The sequence below is a fragment of the Bubalus bubalis genome, chromosome 6, assembly GCF_019923935.1.
Source record: "Bubalus bubalis isolate 160015118507 breed Murrah chromosome 6, NDDB_SH_1, whole genome shotgun sequence".
In the NCBI taxonomy this organism is placed as follows: Eukaryota; Metazoa; Chordata; class Mammalia; order Artiodactyla; family Bovidae; genus Bubalus; species Bubalus bubalis.
The window spans coordinates 6,727,085-6,744,286 of record NC_059162.1 but is presented as its reverse complement, the minus strand read 5'-3'; the positions used below and the strand labels follow the sequence as shown (position 1 = coordinate 6,744,286).

Below are 17,202 nucleotides of genomic sequence, written 5' to 3'. Positions count from 1 at the left end.
GGGAATGTGGTGTGACTCCCGGCTCAGCTTTATTGAGCTCTAAATAGCATTCAACATTTTGTAAGTTTAAGGTGTACAGCCTGCTGATCTGATACATTTATATGCTGCAAAATGATCATCATCATAGCATTAACTAACATCTTCATCCTGGCATATAATTTCTTCTTTGTGGTAAGAATATTTAATATCTATACTTTGGTATAAAATATAGTATTATTATCTATAACCACCATGCTGTACATTAGATCCCCAGAACTTATTCATCTTATAACTGTAAGTTTGTGCCTTTTGATTAATACTCCTCCATTCCAACCCACCCCCTTCCCTTGATAACTACCACTTTGTTTCTCTGAGTTTGGCTTTTTTTAGATTCTACGTATAAGTGATAGCATAAAGTAGGAAATGGTCCAACATTAAAAAAAATTTTCGCTGCATTCTGTGGCATGTGAGACCTTAGTTCCCCAACAAAAGCTCAAACCCACACGCCCTCCATTGGAAGGCAGAGTCTTAGCCCCTGGACCACGCAGAAAGCCCCTGCTCTAACTGTCTATGGCAGTCGTAAAAGAAGGGGATTATACTTTCTCAGTTGTGTATAACCTGAAGCTGCAGGAGACACAGGACTGACCAGGAGGGAGGCCTCCCTGCATAAAATCTCCACAGAACAGGACGGTATCAGGCCGGATGTGCTGGTGACTTGCTCTAAACCGTGATGTGGCCCTGGCTCTGTTTCAGAAAGAGGCCTTTGGAAACTCATCCAAGTACAGAAATGACTTGTAAAAAGTTTGATTCTAGGTTCTTTTTAAAAAATTCCTGGTAATTTCTGGCTATGTCTGTCACACTCACATGTGCCTAGCCTTCCATTCACTTCCCAGTTTTCCTGATGGCTTTGACCCATGGCCTGTCTCAATCCTGGTGTGGTCAGTCCTGCGATGCAGAGTCGACCATCTGCCATTGGATCTGGGCGGTCCTGAATCATGGCTCCTTTGGAGTCAGTTTGGAGTGTTCCAGCCAAGTCTCCAGCTTGGGTGGGGAATTTTGACTGTCAAGAGGGAGGTGAATTTTTCATTACACAAACATATGCTCTCTGAACTACACAGTCATTGATGTTCCTTGGAAACTATTGGGCTATGGGTGAAGTAGCCCTGGCCAAGGAGTCAGAGGAACTGGAAGAGTCTTAATTCCGTCTCTTTCTAGTTTTGTGACCCAGGAAAATTAGAATTAATCTGATTTTGATATATAGGGAACCAAGATCCCTAACTTTAAATGACTCATGATTTGGCTTGAGAGACAGACATATAAATTCAGTATGATGAATGGGGTCCAGCAGCCAGGTCAGGTAAGTCTACCTAGGTTGTGAGTGAAGTGACTTAGGGTTTTACTTTCCCATTTTGTAAAGTGGGGATGGTAATCTTTCCTTTCAGGTTTGTTGTAAGGCTTGATGATTATTCATTTGTAAGTTCTAAAAAGAGAAAGATAGAGAAAGGTTTAAGTAGCAATTCTGAACTGGTTTTTCTTCTCTATCTACAAGATAAATAATAAATAAATAATATCTCTCAATACCTCAAGTGATTCTCAAAACATAAGATAGGTCACCCCACACCTTGTTGGATACGCATGGTTGGTTGGTTAGCACCCCCAAGGTTCTGATAGACTGCCCCAAGGAATATTTTTCTTTTGTCAGAGAAATAAATATGAATGACATTAACAGGGGGCATATTTTGTTAAAATCAAAACATCACAAATAAGACTAAAGTTTCCTTTTGATCTTCATTTCCAATCTCTAATGCCAGACACTACAATCTCTGAGGGAATTGTTATTATCAGCACTTGCCTTCCAAGATTCCTTGCTCTGTACTCATGTACTAGCCTATTTTAGCACTCAAGTGACCCCTAGATTGATGGCGTTTAACTTTCTAGATCTTTTATGTATATATGCATGTAAGTCTGTTTTTATATCCATAGAAATATACAGCGTGTTTATATATGTCTTAAATACTGTTAATTCACCTAAAACCATGTCATGGACATCTAACCATGTAACTACATATGGTTCTAACTCATACTTTTAAACTATTGACTATTATTTCATAGCAGAAATATGTCATAGTTTCTAGCACTCCCTTATTGGTAGAAAATTTCCAAGTTTTGGTACTTAAAAAAATTGTTGTACCCACATGTTCAAGGATTTCAGTTTCTCCACACTCTTTGTCTACAATTGTCTTTCATTTATTCATTTTTGATAATAGCCATCCTGACAGATATGGGGTTGGTTTCTTACTGTGGTTTTGATTTGTATTTCCTGATGGCTAGCAAGGTTGAGCATTTTTTGTATATCTCTTGACCATTTGTATGTCTTAACTGGAGACATGTCCATTCAATTCCTTAGCCCATTTTCAAGGATTTTATTAGTGGAATTTTATTTTATTTTTTTGCCATTAAGTTGTATGAGTTACTTAGCTATTTTGTGTGTTAGTTGCTTGTTGGATATATGGTTTACAGTTTCTCCTATTCTGTAGGTTGCCTTTTCATCCGTTGATTGTTTCCTTTGCTGTGCTTTTTGGGTCAATGTAGTTTCACTTCTTTATGTTTGCTTTTTTCTGCTTGTGCTTTTGGTATCATATCTACGTCGTCATTGCCAAGACCACTATCATGAAGCTTTTCCTCTATGTTTTCTTCTATAAGTTTTAAAGTTTCAGATCTTACATTTAAGTCTTTAACCTACTTTGAGTTGATTTTTGTGTATAGTGTAAGATAAGGGTCCAATTTCATTCTTTTGCTTGTGAGTACATAGTTTTCTTAACAGTATTTGTTTAAGAGACTCATTTTCCACATTATATATTCTTTGCATCCTTCTTGAGATCAGTTGGCCACAGCATTTATGGAAAATTGTATGGAGATTCCTCTAAATTAAATATAGAACTACCACATGACCCAGTAACCCCACTTCTGGGTATTTATCCAAAATAATTAAAATCAAGATCTTGAAGACACTAGCATTCCCCATGTTCTTTGTATTCACAATAGCCTAGATGTGGAAACACCCTAAATGTCCATTGACAAATAAATTGATGAAGAAAATGTGGCTTATACATGCAATGAAATATATTGAGCTTTAAAAAAAGAAGCAAATTTTGCAATATGCAACAGCATGAATGAGCTTTGAGGACATTTTGTTAAGGGAAAAAAATCAGTCACAGAAAAAGTAGTGCATGATTCCATTTAAATTAGGTATCCCAAATAGTGAAATTCATAGAATGAAAGAGTGAGATGGTGGTTGCCAGAGACTAAGGGGAGAGGTTGGCTTCTCTGATGGCTCAGACGGTAAAGACTCTGCCTGCAATGTAGCTGGGTTTGATCCCTGGGTTGGGACGATTCCCTGGAGAAGGGAATGGCTGCCCATTCCAGTATTCTTGCCTGGAGAATTCCATGGACAGAGGAGCTTGGCAGGCTACAGTCCATGGGGTCACAGAGTTGGACATGACTGAGTGACTAAGATTTTCACTTTCAAGGGGGGGGCGGTAAATGGAGAGTTATTAATCAATGGGCATGCAGTTTTAATTAAGCAAGGTGAGGTAAGTTCTGGAGATCTGATATAATATTACATATATAATCAACAATAATATGTAGTCAATAATAATATGTTATACACTTAAAAATTTGTTAAGGGTAGGTCTTATATTAATTGTTCTTACCATGATAAAATAAAAAGAGGGGTGAGATGGGGGATTGGGAAGGAGGCTCACAGGGGAGGATATATGTATACTTACAGCTGATTCACACTGTCGTACGGCAGAAACAAGCACAACATTGTAAAGTAATTATCATTCAATTAAAAATAAAAATTTAAAAAAATGCAAAGCACTTCTTTGTGGCTACATCATTATGCACCTATGTAAATCTTCTCTAGGATAAATAATACATGGAATGTATAGATCAGAGTCTATTTGCATGTTTTGATTTAAATCATCTTCTGATTTATAAACCCAGTGGCAGAGTATGTCTCTGTTTCTCCACACTATTGCCAAATTTCATCGCTTCACACTTTATATTTTTGCCAATCTGACAGATAAAATTGGTATTCAAATGCTGCTGTTTGTCTTTCTGATTCTAGTGAGGTGGAGTGCCTTTAGATGTTTACTGGTATTATATTGTTTCCTCTTTTAAATGCTTTTTATTTACTTCGCCCATTTTTCTAGTCACTTTAAAAAATGATTTATAGAGACTCTTTATACCAGAAAAATACATACACATTGTTTTGTTCTAAAATTTCAAATATTTCTCTTGGTCTGTTGCTTGTCTGTTAAGTTCATGATGCCTTTTATCTCAAAGATGTTTTGAACTTTGGTGAAAACATTATCATTCTTTTTATTTGTAGATTTTGCTTTCTATGTCTTATTTATGTAGGTTTTCCTCTTGCTCACAGCAGATTCTCACTATTTTCTAGAAATACTTTGATTGTTCTGTTTTTACATTTTGGACTCTTTATTTTTGTGTAAGATATGAATATACCTTTATTTGTTTTTGAAAAAGCTACTGAATCATCTGAAACTTTTCACTGATTCTAAATGCCCTTTTTCTTATATGGAAAGTTCCCACTTATATATATATTTTTCTTGTGTATATGAGTATTGCCTATTCTCTTCATTGTCCTACTTATCTATTTCTTTGACAATCTCATATTTAGGGAGGCCTTTCCTGATCATCTTACCTGAAATGACCCTCATTTATTCTCCATCACATTACTGGATTTTATTGTCTTCATGGCATGAATATCTCTTTAGGTTTCTTACTTATTTATTTGCTAGTTTGGATATTATAAGCACCATGATAACAGGAGTCTTCTCTGCCTTTTTAGCACCCAGAACAGCACCTTTCAGAAAATAGTTGCTGAATGAATGAAGGCCAATAACTTTTTATTTTTAAAGTTTGAATAAATTTCTGTCAAAGGAATTTGCACTGTTAACCAAAGAAGTGGGTAGAGAGGGACCTTCCATCTTCTTGAAATTCTTTCATGTATGTTTATGGGTTTTATTCACATGTCACATTGCTTAAATTTTGAACCTTTAGAAAGATTCATTCAAAGAGGCAGAAAAGGGTGATGTCTGTTTATAGTAAGTTTTGGGGATACTTCCTTTTAAGGTATGGAATCTGGACTAGCCAGATACAACAACTGAATATGTGGCTTAAGACAATCATTAATTCATTCTGCAACTATTTATCCAGCACTCTGATAAGTGCTGGGAATGCAATGGTGAATAAAATAAACAAGAAGCTTATAGGGGTGCAGGCACTAATTAGACAACCCTAGCAATGGATATATGATTATAAACTATGATCATTTCTATGTAAAACAACTATACGATGCTTTCAGTGCATGTGCAATCAAGAGGGTAAGAGAATATTTCACTGAAGAAATAACCATTTGGTGGTGATTTGAATCAAAGAGAGGACTGAAACTTTTAAATAGAGGTCCTAAGGAGGCAAGGTAAAAAAGAAAGAAATGAAAGAAGTCTGAATGTAACTAAGCGGAAAGGCTGAGCAGGAGTGTCGCTCTGGTGAAGTAGCAGAGGTCAGATCAAAGGAGAGTGTAGTATGATGACAAAGACAAAAACAAAACAAACAGAAACAAAGCAACCTAAGTAGATTTTGGAGGAATGCAGACCTGGCTTCCTGCATGAGCTTTGATGCCTATCAGTTGTGTAAACAGATCAGTTTTAACTTCTTTCTGCTCAGTTACTTTATTGATGAAAACAAACCTGGTAGAGTGACTGTAAATATTACATGAGATAGTCCTTGGCACAGGTTAGGTATCTGTGGTATAGTACTTCTAGGTTTATTAATAGTTCTTTTGTGTTTGTTACCTGCTAGGCACCCTAATTTAAGCAAACAAAGCTGAAATAGTCACTGGTATTAGGGATTCACAAGCTGAACCAAGTAAAACTTTCCAAAAGAAAGTTCAGTCAATACTTTTTGAACAACTTGTATGCAGAGTGCATCATGAGAAATGCTGGGCTGGATGAACCAAAGCTGGAATCAAGATTGCTGGGAGAAATATCAATAACCTTAGATATGCAGATGACATGACCCTTATGGCAGAAAGTGAAGAAGAACTAAAGAGCCTCTTGATGAAAGTGAAAGAGGAGAGTGAAAAAGTTGGCTTAAAGCTCAACATTCAGAAAACGAAGATCATGGCATCTGGTCCCATCACTTTATGGCAAATAAATGGGGAAACAGTGGAAACAGTGGCTGACTTTATTTTTGGGGGTTCCAAAATCACTGCAGATGGTGACTGCAGCCATCAAATTAAAAGACGCTTATCCTTGGAAGGAAAGTTATGAACAACCTAGACAGCATATTAAAAAGCAGAGATATTACTTTGCCAACAAAGATCCATCTCATCAAGGCTATGGTTTTTCCAGTAGTCATGTATGGATGTGAGAGTTGGACTATAAAGAAAGCTGAGCACTGAAGAATCGATGCTTTTGAGCTGTGGTGTTGGAGAAGACTCTTGAGAGTCCCTTGGACTGCAGGAAGATCCAACCAGTCCATCCTAGAAGAGATCAGTCCTGAGTGTTCATTGGAAGGACTGATGTTGAAGCTGAAACTCCAATACTTTGGCCACCTGGTGTGAAGAGCTGACTCATTTGAAAAGACCCTGATGCTGGGAAAGATTGAAGGTAGGAGGAGAAGGGGATGACAAGAGGATGAGATGGTTGGATAGCATCACTGACTCAATGGAGATGAGTTTGAGTAAACTCTGGGAGTTGGTGATGGACAGGGAGGCCTGGTGTGCTGCGGTCCATGGGGTCACAAAGAGTTGGACATGACTGAGCAACTGAACTGAACTGAAGTTCTGCTTAGTTCAATTAAAACCCATTTTTGAGCATCTACTTTGTACAAGATATAATGTTTTCTTTTGAGGATACAAGAACAAACCATTTGCAGCTAATGATTAAATGGGTAATTTTATAGCAATGTTATGGAGGATTTAATAGAAACAAATTCAATGTGTGAGGGGAATGAGGTGTAGGAGACAATCCTTGAAGAAGGAATCCTGGGGAAGGTTATGGAGGAGAGAAAGTGATAGCCAATAATCCACAAGGAAGGTGTCATGAAAGAGAACTGGAGAACTGTTCTTCAAAAGCTGCTAAGAGAGGGTAGCTACACAAGGCATTGCTCCCAAAAGCTAAGATACTTGTAGAAGGACATCCTGAATCATGGTCGTGGATTAGTTCTAGTTTACAGCCAAGCCCGACGTCTCCAAGGTCTGCCTGTGTGCCTCTTTTCTGGGCATGTTTGCTTGTGGACTCATTCGTGGCAACACAGTGTTCCTGCTGCTGGCGGTGCGTAGGCACCAAGACATATTTGCTCTCAGCCAAATCTGTGCCATAGAACCATGGTCATCGTGGCTATGGATCACTTTCCCCTGGCCCCTACCAGCAGGCCACTTTAGTTTTTTTGTGTTTGATTAGTTTTGGCTCTATCCTCTTCAGTCAGAACTATCTGTATGTATGTGTGTGTGTGTGTGTGTGTGTGTGTGTGTGTGTATGTGTATATATATATAAAACAGACTGGTTCCAAATAGGAAAAGGAGTACGTCAAGGCTGTATATTGTCACCCTGCTCATTTAACTTCTATGCAGAGTACATCATGAGAAACGCTGGACTGGAAGAAACACAAGCTGGAATCAAGATTGCCGGGAGAAATATCAATAACCTCAGATATGCAGATGACACCACCCTGATGGCAGAAAGTGAAGAGGAACTAAAAAGCCTCTTGATGAAAGTGAAAGAGGAGAGTGAAAAAGTTGGCTTAAAGCTCAACATTCAGAAAACAAAGATCATGGCATCTGGTCCCATCACTTCATGGGAAATAGATGGGGAAACAGTGGAAACAGTGTCAGACTTTATTTTGGGGGGCTCCAAAATCACTGCAGATGGTGACTGCAGCCATGAAATTAAAAGACACTTACTCCTTGGAAGGAAAGTTATGACCAACCTAGATAGCATATTCAAAAGCAGAGACATCACTTTGCCAACAAAGGTCCGTTTAGTCAAGGCTATGGTTTTTCCAGTGGTCATGTATGGATGTGAGAGTTGGACTGTGAAGAAGGCTGAGCGCCGAAGAATTGATGCTTTTGAACTGTGGTGTTGGAGAAGACTCTTGAGAGTCCCTTGGACTGCAAGGAGATCCACCCAGTCCATTTTGAAGGAGATCAGCCCTGGGATTTCTTTGGAAGGAATGATGCTAAAGCTGAAACTCCAGTACTTTGGCCACCTCATGCAAAGAGTTGACTCATTGGAAAAGACTCTGATGCTGGGAGGGATTGGGGGCAGGAGGAGAAAGGGATGACAGAGGATGAGGTGGCTGGATGGCATCACTGACTCAATGGACGTGAGTCTGAGTGAACTCCGGGAGTTGGTGATGGACAGGGAGGCCTGGCATGCTGCGATTCCTGGGGTTGCAAAGAGTCAGACACGACTGAGAGACTGAACTGAACTGAACTGATATATATAACCACTTGGGGTGATTCAGAGTTCTGTTGCCTAGAAAACATCATAGAAAGCTTCTGTTTCCTCAAAAAAAAGCTCCTGTTTCCTCTTAGCTATGTCAGTCTATTATTTACTGTATTCCCATTATTATCCATTAAAATCATATTCATCCTTTAAAAATCTGATCAGATGCTTATTTCCCCATGAAACCTCCTCTGATCACTCCAGCTTAAAGGGATTTTGTCTCCCTTTATAATTTCACATTATACAGTTTTCTAGTAGTGGATCCAGTGTTTGTTGACTAATAGTGTTACCTGGAAGAAACTTTCTTTTTTAAAATGAAGTTTTTATTCTTGAACAGTTTTATATTTATGGGATCATTGCAAAGAGTACATAGATTTTCTATTTACCCATTATCCAGTTTCCCCTATTATGACCATCTTACATTAGTATAGTAAATATGTCATAGTGAATGAACCAATATTGACACATTATTATTAACTAAAGTCTGCACTTCATTCAGATTTCCTCAGTTTTCTCCAAATGTCCTTTTTCTGTTCCCAGATCCCATCCAGGATGTTACGTGTTACATTTAGACATCATGACTCCTTCATCCCTCTTAGCTGTGTCAGTTTCTCAGACTTTCTAGTCTTGGGTGACCATGACAATTTTGAGGATTACGTAGCAGGAATTTTGTAGAATGTCCCTCAATTGGGATTTGTCTGATGTGTTTCTCATGATTAGGCTGGAGTGATGGGTTCTTGGGAGAAAGACAACAGACCAGAGAGTATCTACATAAATTATTTAGAATTCTTTTGCATGAGAAAATTTGTTTATTCTCCTCCATTTGTTTATTCAATCATTTATTTATGGCTTGTAAATATTTATCTTATGTCTTGAGTTATAATGCAATACCACTTTATCCATTTTGTTGCGTAAATTGCTTCAGCTTTGGCCATGGGGACCCTTTCTGCTGGCTCTGTGTTCTCTTGCCATATCCCCATCATTCTTGTGTGTGTATATATTCTCAACTTGGGGCACTAAAACATTCTCCAAGATAATCGTATTTTCTGCCTCAGCCCTGAAATTAGCAGTCTCTCCAAGGACCCCTGCTTCCTTTTATTGGAGAATGGTATAAGAAGTCAAGATCTGGGTATCAGGTTTGCTCATTGCTATTGGGTGTCACTGCTTCTAGGCACTCTCATAACAAGAAGATAGATATATGGATATGTATTAACCTGTGTGTAAACATCTATAAATATTTCCATGTGTAACCATTTATATCCCTATTAAGCTAAATATGAGTTCATACTGATGTCTCAACTCTAATCCATAACCACATGGATTATTCTAGGGGAACTTGAGCTTCAGGTACAATTCCAGAGCTAATAAATCAGGATAAATATTCACCTGACATCTTTTGAAAGGCAAACACGTTAACATCATTGAATGTTTTTCTTGGTTTAATAGTGGAATAAATATCAAAATTATGAAAATATTGTATAAGTCAGTTTTAATTTATCACTGTTCACAATTTGGGTATTTATCTTGTTGAAACTTTGTTACCCACCTATAGTTTTGCTAATTTTAATTCCATGAGAATATAATCTAATAGAGTTTGAAAGTTCTTATGTTACCTAACTACTGAATGTCCCAGAGTTTGAAAGTTCTTATATTTTGTGACAATTCAGTATTGCATTCAACTATCAAAGTTCATGATTTAAAATTCTAAATATAGAAATAAACACTGTAAAAACACAAGGATAATTATGTAAATTGTGTTCATTTGTGTTGACGGTTTCTGCTTCACTCATTCCCTCTCCTCTTTCTTCTTGTCTTGCATTGTTGGTGGCCTGAAGGCTCCAGTTCCAGCACCATCTCCTGAGATGATCCCGATTCCCAGAATGCCCTTGGTGCTGCTCCTGCTGCTGCCTATCTTGAGTTCTGCAAAAGCTCAGGTTAACCCAGGTAACACTGCCATTGCTCAACCCCATGCTGGAAGACCAGGTGAACACTCAAGCCCTTCAGTGTTCATCTTGAGAAAAGCACTGCTGAGGGGTCCAAAGGTCCCTCCTTCCTTTCTTTCTCTATGGTGAAACAGGGCCATAGCAGAAATAGAAACGAATATACTCTGTAACATGCTGAATAGTGTTGAAGTGTTTCTTACATGGAGTTGGGTGGAATAAAAAGAAAATAAAATGGGAGGTGGAAGAAGCAACCATTTGCTTCTGCATCTTCTGGGAAATAGACGAGAAAATTTTCAGATGCCTTAGAGAATGTCTGCAAGTTGGTTTCCCAGTTATGTTTGGTTGGCTAAGGCCTATATTTAACTTGGGTGTCATGTTATGCTTTGGGGACCCTGGTCTTGTAGGATCTCAGGCAGTTTCTCTTTCCTACAGGGTGTGGCCATGCTCAAAAATAGATATGTTAGTCCCCTTCTCCCAATTTTTAAAATTATGTGTATACTTTAAATTGAAGTATACAATTGTATCAATTGTCTATTACCATAGTTATGCCACTAAATATATGCAAAGTTGGTGATTTAGTCTGGTTTTAATGGGGTTATTCTTCTGGTCCCTTCTGGATGTCCCTTCTGCACATATCTGGGAGTAAGCTGGTCATTTGCTGACTCATCGAGGATGGCCTTGGCTCTGACAGCTGGGGCAGCTTCGCTGTGCTCTCCTCTAGCACCACTAATGTAGACAGCTTTTAATGGAAATTGCATAGCAGCAAAGCAGAGAGGGAAATGTGTAGCATTTTTCAAACCAGCGCTTCAGTCATGTTTGCTGAGATCTCATGGTCCAAAGCCTTGTTACTTCTTTGTAATAAGCTTAGTGAGTGCATCTCAGACCTGAACTTTGACACCATTCTTTTGTTTTTTGCTTTGTGTTCCTCTCACCTAGTTGAAGTCTAGTTGCCTTCTACTTGGTCTTAAGTTAGTAACATGACAATAGTCATATACTTCTCTTTGTACTTCTTTCATCCTTTCACCAGCAGTAAAATAAAGTTGGAGTAGATAAGCTATGAAACCTTTTGTCACAAACTTACTATAATTTAGTGGTGTAAGAGCTTTACTGCCCATTTTGGAAGACACTGATAGACTTTGGGCTTGGAAACAGGGTCCTTGAACTTGCACGGCTGTTTTTCACAAGAAGGACCATTTGTCCCCAACTCCCTGCCACTTCCCAGGCTCAGGAATCTAAAGTCAGAACTTCAGAGGAATCGTGTCCCTTAGTCTAAGCACATAGAAGATAGCTGATGAATACCTTAAAGATGTAAACCCTAAAATGCTTCTTAGTAAGAAGTTGCATCTAGAAATCATGCCCCAACCTAGTCTGCCTCCATGGGAAAGGGACATCTCTAGACTCCATATGAAGTATATGAATACTCATGGCTACTGAATTTGTCTGATCCTCCTCCAGAATGTATAAAACCAGTGTCTTGATTGCCACTGGGGGGTCCAGAACCTGGTGGAATTTCAGGGAGGGGGAAGTTGTAGAACCAACCTGGTTGTCCTGAAAACTTCACTGAGAGTCTGTTAGTCCTGAGGACTCACCCAGCCAACTAAATAACTGCTGAGTGTGGAGAGCACAGGGCAGTCAGCCCCACTCTCCTGACTTGGCCTGTGACAACTACTTGTGCTTGGAAAAGGGAGAACACCCCTTCTTGCCAACAGGCAATCTAGGTATTTAGGATCCATGGTACAGAGCCAGAGCACATGGTGGGACTTCCCATTTCAATCCTGGATTTTCCCCTCATAAGAAGCAGGCAACTTGCTAGCGGTTTAGAGTCTTGGGGTGGTGGAGTCCTCCTTTGGTATCTAAAATGTTTGGAGGAACAAAGACATTAAGGATCTGAGATTCAGAGTGTTCTCTTCCTACTGGCTCCAAATTGACTTTCAGTTCATCTTTGTGGTTTTATTCTTTGTAGCATCAATCCTACATCCAGTGAGCTCTTAAGGTCTAGGGACTTGAAATCCTAGGCTAGTCATGTTGCAATGAATCTTAGAGATATTTAAGTCCTTCTTCCTCATTTTATAGATAAAGGAACTGGTTGTCAAAGAGGGTGAGTGATTTGGTGGTTTGCCCATGACAACACACACAGTTAATGGTAAAGCAGGGACCACCACTCCTGACTCCCAGGCCCAGGTTCCTTCCATCAGACTACCCACCCCTTTGGAGGCCACTTGAGGAAACAGTCTTTCTCTAATGATCATGTATAGCTGGACAGCTTTATGGTTTCCTTTTTGTGACTTCTGATGTACATTTATAGGGATGAGAGGTAATTTGGGTTTGAGGGACAGCCTGAATCCAAGGAACTGGGCAAGACAACAGGTTCCCACAGAGCTCTTGGAACCTTGGTTTTGTTAGCACACTCACCAAGAAAAGCTAGAGTTAGAAGGCCCTGGGGACCAGCTCACCCTGGCAAAGAAGCCTAAGTGCTGGAGATGCTCTGGTTGCCTTCTGCACAACTGTCCCCTTCTCCCAACTTCCTGTCTCCCACCAAAGTTCATACAGCTACTTTCAGTTCAGTTCAGTCGCCCAGTTGTGTCCGACTCTTTGTGACCCCATGAATCGCAGCACGCCAGGCCTCCCTGTCCATCACCAACTTTACCTATACACATTTCCACACCGGAAAATCATTTTTATTTCCCTGGGTTCTCATCATTCATTCCCCCAGAGATGTGCTGAGAGGATTTATGGGATCTCAACTGCTAATGAGAACGTGGTGCTAGTTCTAGGTTTCTGAACCCAGGCCTGAGGTACTAAGGCTGTGTGTATGTTTGTATGTGTGTGTGTATGGCTTGAGAAGGGCCTTGGAAAGGGACCTCCCGGATTGAATTTCTCTTCAATGAGCAATGCTAGAAGCTGCCCAGATTGGCTTTTTCTTCCTTGTATCAATATGTTTTTGTCAAATCTAGCCTGAGGGTGGCCTCTGGTATCCTTCCTGCCAGTAAAAGATCTTTCTTGGGGGATATCAGAAACTCATTTGCCCCTTAAGCACTCTAGTTATGCCAAGTGGAGAAAAAAAAGATGCAAATTTCAAAGAAGAGTACCAGCTAATATTTAATAAGCACTTAATATATTCCTGGTACCATTCTATCAGAAAATTTAGTCTTCAGAAGCACCTTAGGAATTAGGTGGCATTGTTATTCCAGTTTCACAGAGGGGAAATTGAGGCCCAGAGACATTAGGTAACTCACTCAAGGTTATAGACCTAGCCAAGTGGCAGACCTGGGATGTGATCCACCTCCAGGCAGCATGTTCTTGACCTCTGTGCTCTGCTGCCTCCTGGAGAGTTAGCCTCACTGAATGTGTGCTAACCAATCACATCAAGTCTCTAATGTCATGCTGGCAGAGACGGTGAAGGCTGAGAGTGATCCAGAGAAAAAGAAATTCTCCAGGTTGGGTAAAAAGAGAAAGGGAGAACATGGAATAAAGACATATAACCACAAATAGAAAAACAAGAGGGTGGAGATGGTTGTCACTGAGGAGTAATAGGGCAAACGTGATGTTAAGTTAGTACCCAAAGCAGGAACCATATGACTTTGGGATCCTTGGTATATGCCAAGTGTTTCCCAATCAAAGGCTTTGCCTTCGCCCAGTGATAACAAAATGCCATGCTATGTCCTTCCTCCCAGGATGCATGTTCCTTTTGCTTTAAGATTTCAACAAATCAGGAATCAGGGCAATCTAAAACTCAAACAAGCAATAAGCTTCTCTGGGCCCTCTTTCCAGATTGTTCCCTAAATTGGTGGTTCTTCTTGACCCTGATGTCACACTACAAACAGTATGGAGAGTATGTGCTGACAAAAGAGTGTGATGGCAACATAGATGGTGAAGAGATGATGGTAATTGAGAGGAGATCCAACCAGTCCGTTCTAAAGGAGATCAGCCCTGGGATTTCTTTGGAAGGAATGATGCTAAAGCTGAAACTCCAGTACTTTGGCCACCTCATGTGAAGAGTTGACTCATTGGAAAAGACTCTGATGTTGGGAGGGATTGGGGGCAGGAGGAGAAGGGGACGACAGAGGATGAGATGACTGGATGACATCACTGACTCGATGGACGTGAGTCTGAGTGAACTCCGGGAGTTGGTGATGGACAGGGAGGCCTGGCGTGCTGCAATTCATGGGGTCGCAAAGAGTCAGACACGACTGAGAGACTGAACTTAACTGAGATTCGAGTTTCAGCTCTGGCACTATCTCCTTTGTGACTTTAGCTAGATTTCTTCACCTTACTTTGCTCACTTATAAAATAGGAAGAATAAAGTCTGCTTTCTGCCCTTCATGGGGTTACAATAGGGGGACCAAATGAGATAATGGAAGTCAATGGGCTCTGGAAAGTTATATGCAAATATCAAGGGTTGTGACTTGTCACTTTTGGAAGAGAAGGAAATGAAAATAATGCAAACTGTAAAACAACAGTTTCTTTCAAGCTGGTGATGGAGGAGGAAAGAGAAAAAGAGTTCATTAGTAATGCTGGGAGGGATTGGGGGCAGGAGGAGAAGGGGATGACAGAGGATGAGATGGCTGGATGGCATCACTGACTCGATGGACGTGAGTCTCAGTGAACTCTGGGAGTTGGTGATGGACAGGGAGGCCTGGCGTGCTGCGTTTCATGGGGTCACAAAGAGTCAGACACGACTGAGCGACTGATCTGATCAGATCTGAGTAACTATTATGATCCCTCGTGGTCTCCAAGAGAGACTCATGTTACCTTTGGGGAATAGGGGTTCTAACAACCCTGAACTCTGGCCATCCCAACTCCGAGGGATGCAGGGCCCTGTGCCCAGGCTGAGCATATCCATCACAGTGTATTTTTTTTTTGTTGTTGTTTCCCCTGGGGAGAATAGTGTGATTGTTGACTTAGCTCTTGGTCTTAGCCAATAGGCCTCTGAAGAGCATGGATGTGGTAAGATAGGCCTCCCAGAATTTTTCAGTGGTTTGGACACATACACAGTAAAGTAAGGCAAAAGTTAAGACATTCAAAACAATGAGGGTTTTTGAGGGGCTTAAGTGGAAGGCGATGAGTTGCTAAAAAGTATGCAACTTCTTTTTTCCCTGCTTCACAGATGTTAATGACTTGGGCCATTGTCTTATTTGGTGCTGTGTTGATCTCCTGGGTCCTCATGATGGACCCCTATCATAGTGCTTGGCTTGTAGAGGCAATCAGTAAGTGTTTGAGGAGTAAAAAGAAGGCAGGAAAGAAAGGACATTGAGAAGCTCCCTTTCTTCTCTGTATTTTTCTACAAAAATGGATCTAAATTATGCCATGAGAGGCTTGAGCTCACAAAGATGTTCAGAAGCTGAGAAGAAGACATAAGAATATCATTCTTTTTAACGATGAGGGTGTTAGGTAGAAGGATGACAGACTGAAGTTCCTTCAACTGCAGCTACTAATATGCAGTAATGAGGTCCAGCCCCTGGTGTCCGAGGGCTTTAAGAGCCTTCTTCCTTGCAGAGGTAGAGTAGCCTCTGAGCTTATTCCTAAAAGCCTAGATTCCCTCTCCTCTGGTCTAAGGGCAGAGCATTTTAGTGGCTATAAATAAAGAAAAATGTGCTTACATTTACCCAAATTTGTATTGCTCTTGACATTTCAAGGGAAGGATTCAGACTTAATCTTTTGAATGCTGTAAGCTATAGTCAAACTATAAGATCTAACAATGAAGAGTATCTTGTATGCATAAGTATTGCTAATTTAAGAAATGCTTCATCTTGGCATAGGAGAATCCCTGGATATGGGGATAGGCTAAAACCACATTGAGAAAGCTACAATATTTGTTTGTTCTAACTAGGTTAAACCAATATTTAGGACTTTTTATAGCTTCTTATTGAGTAACTTGCTTAATAGTAATGGATGCCTCTCCTCCTACTATACAAATACTACTTCTACTGCTCTTATTATTACTACTAGTGATAATAGCAGTAATGACATGATAAATCTCTGGTTACTCTTTTTGTTTCTTCATTAAGTAAAATTAATCCTTAATTTCTCTTATGACGATGAATCTGAATTCCTCTCTTGAAGTGCCAAGAGTAAGAAATTTACAAATATTGCGGTAAATTTAAAGACTTTTTTCTACATTTATGACCACTAAGATGCCCTACATATAGGTAGAAAACTGGCTCGTCCCAGTTCTCTGAGGCTTGGGTGGTCTTCTCTTTAGAAATGTGTTTGGGCCTTTGATTTTCTTAAGAGGATGTGAACCCAAAGTCCAGAGTGGTTAATGGTGAAAGCAGTTGGATCTGCCTCTATATAGTAGGGTAGACTATCTTCACTTTGGGCAATTGGTAGGGTTTAAACTTGGATTCTTGGTCATTCAGTGCTTTTTAAAAACTCCCATGTTTTCATGTGGCCTCTCTTCCTGGTGGGTCCTGAACTCTAATCTTTATCAGATTCAAATACTCAGCTCAGCTTTTCAGAGGGTTTCTCCTTAGGTTTTTACACTGCCTCTCTTATACAACCCCAGCATTTGGAAAATGTGCTGGACAAGAAAAATGCTGCCTGCTAGAAGGATCCCAGGCCTCTTTCAAAAAACTCTGGTATTTTATCCTCCAGTGACCCTGTACCAGTGCAAAGCCCAGGGTCAGCCTCTTGCTTCTGCCCCTTGCAATTGGCAAGTGGCTACATATGACTGCAGAGGCGATGCTGCTCCTCAGTCTCCCTTCTCTGAAGCTTCAGTTCCTCTGCTCTCACCATGTCAGCAG

General features: G+C 40.1%; 1 protein-coding gene across 4 annotated transcripts in view; it reads left to right on the top strand.

Moving 5' to 3' along the window:
- Window positions 1–17,202, top strand: part of DDR2 (discoidin domain receptor tyrosine kinase 2) — a 186,136-nt gene that overhangs the window by 103,289 nt on the left and 65,645 nt on the right. For all 4 annotated transcript variants that reach the window (XM_025287459.3, XM_025287456.3, XM_044944105.2 and 1 more), the window contains one exon: window positions 10,352–10,460. In XM_025287459.3, coding sequence (XP_025143244.1) covers window positions 10,379–10,460 — 82 coding nt within the window. In that variant the 5' untranslated portion in view covers window positions 10,352–10,378. The remainder of the gene's footprint in view (window positions 1–10,351; window positions 10,461–17,202) is intronic.